At 52.0% G+C, this 5,150-nt stretch overlaps 1 protein-coding gene across 3 annotated transcripts in view; it reads left to right on the top strand.

Annotated features, from left to right (window-relative positions):
* The window catches only part of LOC129710079 (pejvakin-like), a 22,374-nt gene extending 20,413 nt beyond the window's left edge, over positions 1–1,961 (top strand). For all 3 annotated transcript variants that reach the window (XM_055656786.1, XM_055656788.1, XM_055656787.1), the window contains exons 9-10: positions 98–171; positions 1,432–1,961. In XM_055656786.1, the coding sequence (XP_055512761.1) occupies positions 98–171; positions 1,432–1,689 (332 nt within the window). In that variant the 3' untranslated portion in view covers positions 1,690–1,961. The remainder of the gene's footprint in view (positions 1–97; positions 172–1,431) is intronic.
* The last annotated feature ends 3,189 nt before the right edge of the window (positions 1,962–5,150 follow it).

Here is a 5,150-nt window from a genome sequence, read left to right as displayed (position 1 = left end):
GGCGGATGGCCAGCTTGGCCAGGAATTCTTCTCCTTGAGTAGAGAGAGACAGACACTGTACTGCAGGACAGTGTGAATGATTCTGCTTCTTTTTCAGAGATGGATCCTGAAACTTTAATCCTGTTGGCAAGCTGTGTGAAGGCAGAGATTATATCCAAACAGCTAAAGCTGGTAAGAAATATAAACAGTAAAACAGGTAAAGAAATAAAGCAAGTTTCCGTGTACGACACAGCACATTTTCTCTCTGCTAACTCTCTCCTCTGCCTGTCGGAACTTGTCCTCACCCTCAACATCTTCTCCTTTGACACCTCCAACTGGCTCCAAATCAGAGGTGTAGCCATGGGCACTTGCATGGGCTCCAGCTATGCCTGCCTATTTGTCAGCTGCATCGAACAATCCTTGTTCCGGGTGTACACTGGAATTGGATCCGCAGTGGATTGGATCCGTCCCGATAGGGCGGCACGGTGGCGCAGCGGTAGAGTTGCTGCCTTACAGCGCCAGAGACCCGGGTTCAATCCTGTCTACGGGTGCTGTCTGTGTGGAGTTTGTACGTTCTCCCTGAGACCGCCTGGGCTTTCTCCGAGAACTTTGGTTTCCTTGGTTTAATTGGCTTGGTAAATGTAAAATTGTCCCCAGTGTGTGCAGGGTGGTGCTAATGTGCGGGGATCGCTGGTCTTCACGGACTCAGTGGGCCGGCTGTGTATCTCTAAACTAAACTAAACTATGAGATAGTGTCGCAGGGCCACTGGCGAAGGCTGAGGTGTTGCAACTGTCTGCATTGCTGGTGTAGAGAGTGAGCATGAGCTTGAAGCATTGCAGTGGTTACAGGGAGAAGGCAGCAGAATGGGGTTAGGAGGGATAGATAGACCAACCATGATTGGATGGCGGAGTAGACTTGATGGGCCGAATGGCCTAATTCTGCTCCTATCTCTTATGGTACGGCAACTGCTCTGTCTTCGACCGGAAAGCACTGCAGAGGGTGGTGAAAATCACCGGTTCCTCACTCCCCTCCATTGAGTCTGTCCAAAGCAAACGTTGTCTGTGAAGGGCGCTCAGCATCGCCAAGGACTGCTCTCACCCCAACCATGGGCTGTTTACCCTCCTACCATCCGGGAGGTGCTACAGGTCTCTCCGTTGCCGGACCAGCAGGTCCAGGAACAGCTTCTTCCCTGTGGCTGTTACATTACTCAACAACGTACCTCGTCCCCCCCCCCGGACACTCCTCCCTCAGGAAAAACACTATGACTGTATGCACGTAAATATACATATTTATTGCTCATATTCTATGTCGCTCTTCCAGGGAGATGCTAACTGCATTTCGTTGTCTCTGTACTGTACACTGACACAATGACAATTAAAGTTGAATCGGAATCTGAATTGTGAACTCCTGCACTATTATCGTTTTATGACTGATACTAATACAATTTGCAGGTGACAATAATTGATGACAAATGGTCGGGGGCTCCTCAATATCTACGTGACCTCCTGGAGGATGAGGAAGACCCTGAGAAGGTTCTGATCGCTCAGCTCACTGACGAGGAGTTTGAAATAACTCAGCAAGTGCTGGAAGATTTTGGATTTCAACTGGACAGAGAAAGTGCTTCGGTTTTGCGCATTAAGAACTGTAAACAAGGAGACGTACTTTCTCTCTATGCTGCTCTGTACGCTCTCAATGGGTTATGTGACTGAGCTGTTGTGTTGTGATCACACCCACTGTTCATGGTCCTTCTCTGACATTAGTTCACAAGCCGTTGGAGGAGAATTAGGCCATTCAGCCCATTGAGTCTACTCCACCATTCAATCATGGCTGATCTATCTTTCCCTCTCAACTCCATTCACCTGCCTTCTCCCCACAACCTTCGCCCTTGCTAATCAAGAATCTGTCAACCTCCACTTCGTTCCACAGAACGTTGGTCTCTCTTTGGCCGTTTGATGCTCAGTAAAACTCCATGAGTCCGGCACATTCGGGAAGTTGGTGGTTTTTCCAGATTTATTCCAATACACATTCCATTCATTAAAAAAAAAAGTTGTCCATTCTCATTTCCCGGTAGGTTTCAGATAAGTACAAGTAACAGAACGAGAGAAAGGAATGGAAGAACTAGGGACGTGATGGGTGGAGGGGAGTGTTGGACTCAGAGTCCCAGTGAATGGAGTGGAGGTGTTGGAATGGGGGTCCCAGGGGGTGGAGGGGAATGCTGGAACAAAGGTTCCCAGTGAGACAAGGGCAGTGTTGGGCCTGAGGTCTTAGTGAGTGGAGGGAGAGTGTTGGTATCAGGGTCCTGGTGACTGGAAGGGGAGTGCTGAAACTGGAGGGTGGAGAGAGGCAGCGGGGCCGGGTAGCTCTCAGACGGCAGCAAGGTCCAACAGCAGGTGGAGGGGGCAGCTCTGGTCACTTTGCCGAGTCGGGAAGTGGGGGGGGGGGGGGTGGGGGGTGGGGGGGGGGGGGGGGGGGGGAGAGGGGGGGGAGGGGCCCGGGGGGTGGGGGGTGGGGGGGAAGACAATGGGCGGGGTGGGGAGAGGGGGGGGGGACCGGAAGGTGGGGAGAGGGGGTTTCGAATCCCGAGAGGGGGGAGTGTCAGGAGGGGAAGGTGGGGGAGAGGGGGTGGGAGAGAGGGGGGGTGGGAAGGTTGGGAGAGGGGTGTCCTTGGGGAAAGAGGGGGGTGGGGTTACAATGGGCTAAGTGTTCGGCTGGCGACCGGAAGGTAGCCGGTTCGAATCACGCTTGGAGTGCATATTGTCGTTGTGTCCTTGGGGCAAGACACTTCACCCACCTTTGCCTGTGTGTAATGTAATGTAATTATGTGAAGCACTTTGGGGTCAATGCAAGTTGACTACAAATGTGCTATATAAATAAGGTTATTATTATTATAAATTGGAAGCTGCGGTATAGAGGGGAGAGGAGGAGATGAGGTGGTGGTGTGGAGGTATGGTGGTGGGGAGGGAAGGAGGGGGGAGGTGAGGAGGGAGGGTGAGGGGATAGGGGGAGGTGAGGAGTGGGGATAGAGGGATAGGAGGGGGGTTGAGAGGGCTGAGGAGTGATGAAGGGAGGGAGTAAATGAGGGTGGGGGAAAGGAGAGGGAGGGGAGAAGCAGAGGGAGGGTGAAGAGGAGAGGGAGGGAGTGCTGTGGGATGAGGGGAAGTGAGCCACGCCTGCACAGTTGGGGGCTATGGGTGAGTGGTGGAATATTGCGTTGGGGAACGGGTTGCGTTGGGGACCAGCCCCCCCCCCCCCCCGTGTGACTGGGACCCAACAGGTCCCACTTCATCTAGTTTTAATTAAAACTATAATGGGCCATACAAAGCAGACTTGTGGACATTACTTTCGAGATACAGCATGGAACCAGGCCCTTCGGACAACAAGTCTGCGCCAACTAGCACTGTCCAACACACACGGGACAATTTTGCAATTTTTTCACCAAAGCCAATTAACCTACAATCCAGAAGAGTCACGGCCCGAAAAGTCATCCAGTCCTTGTATCCAGAGATGCCTGTTCTGCTGAGATAAACCCCTGTCTCACGGTGTGAGTTGACCCACGAGGTACCCCGAGTTCAAAACAAATTTAACTCGTGATAAGTACGTACAATTAACGTGGCGGGAATGTGGGAACTCGTGGACGCAACTTAGCGACTCGTGGCGCTAATGGCAGGTACCCGTGAAACTTGTTAACTCTTGGAAAAATTCAAACATGCTTAAAGTTTTCCACGAGTAAAATGTACTGCTGAAGATAAAAATTGAAACCTTTAAACTTGTTTTAAGAATGTAGTGGCCCGTGCATTTACCTTAGTGTCTCGTGAGTCTACCGTGGGAACTCTTTAGGGATTTAAGCAAAAAGCACGTCGTTGATGCGTTTGTGTTTTACTCGGCAGGTGAGGCAGCATCTCTGGAGAGAAGGAATGGGCGAGGTTTCGGGTCGAGACCGTTCTTCAGACTGAGACCCTCCAGAGATGCTGCCTCACCCGCTGAGTTACTCCAGCATTTTGTGTCTACCTTTGATTTAAACCAGCATCTGTAGTTCTTTCTTACTCATATTTGTATATCTTGGGTGTGCAAGCAAAGAATTTCACTGTGCCTTGTCACATGTGACAATAAAGTATTCTATGCCATTCCACCTTGGACCTGAAAGCCAACCAAATAGGCCATTCGGCCCAACCAGTCTACGCCACCATTCAATCATGACTGATCTATCTCTCTCTCTCAACCCCATTCTCCTGCCTTCTCCCCATAACCCCTGACACCCGCATTAATCAGAATCCATCACTTTCCGCCATAAAGGTATCATAATATTTAAAAAACACTTGGGCAGGTTTGGAGGGATATGGGCTAAACACGGGCAGTGGGACTAGTGTAGATGGGGCATGTTGGTCGGGGTGGGACTAGTGTAGATGGGGCATGTTGGTTGGGGTGGGACTAGTGTAGATGGGCATGTTGGTCGGGGGGTGGGGACTAGTGTAGATGGGGCATGTTGGTCGGGGTGGGACTAGTGTAGATGGGGCATGTTGGTTGGGGGTGGGACTAGTGTAGATGGGGCATGTTGGTCGGGGTGGGACTAGTGTAGATGGGGCATGTTGGTCGGGGTGGGACTAGTGTAGATGGGGCATGTTGGTTGGGGTGGGACTAGTGTAGATGGGGCATGTTGGTTGGGTGGGACTAGTGTGCAGATGGGGCATGTTGGTTGGGGTGGGACTAGTGTAGATGGGGCATGTTGGTCGGGGTGGGGCTAGTGTAGATGGGGGCATGTTGGTCGGGGTGGGACTAGTGTAGATGGGGCATGTTGGTTGGGGTGGGACTAGTGTAGATGGGGCATGTTGGTTGGGGTGGGACTAGTGTAGATGGGGCATGTTGGGGGTGGGGCTAGTGTAGATGGGGCATGTTGGTCGGGATGGGACTAGTGTAGATGGGGCATGTTGGTCGGGGTGGGACTAGTGTAGATGGGGCATGTTGGTTGGGGTGGGACTAGTGTAGATGGGGCATGTTGGTTGGGGTGGGACTAGTGTAGATGGGGCATGTTGGTTGGGGTGGGACTAGTGTAGATGGGGCATGTTGGTCGGGGTGGGACTAGTGTAGATGGGGCATGTTGGTGGGGTGGGACTAGTGTAGATGGGGCATGTTGGTCGGGGTGGGACTAGTGTAGATGGGGCATGTTGGTTGG

This window comes from Leucoraja erinacea, chromosome 27 (assembly GCF_028641065.1).
Source record: "Leucoraja erinacea ecotype New England chromosome 27, Leri_hhj_1, whole genome shotgun sequence".
Lineage (NCBI taxonomy): Eukaryota > Metazoa > Chordata > Chondrichthyes > Rajiformes > Rajidae > Leucoraja > Leucoraja erinaceus.
This window is presented reverse-complemented; position numbering and strand designations above follow the sequence as displayed.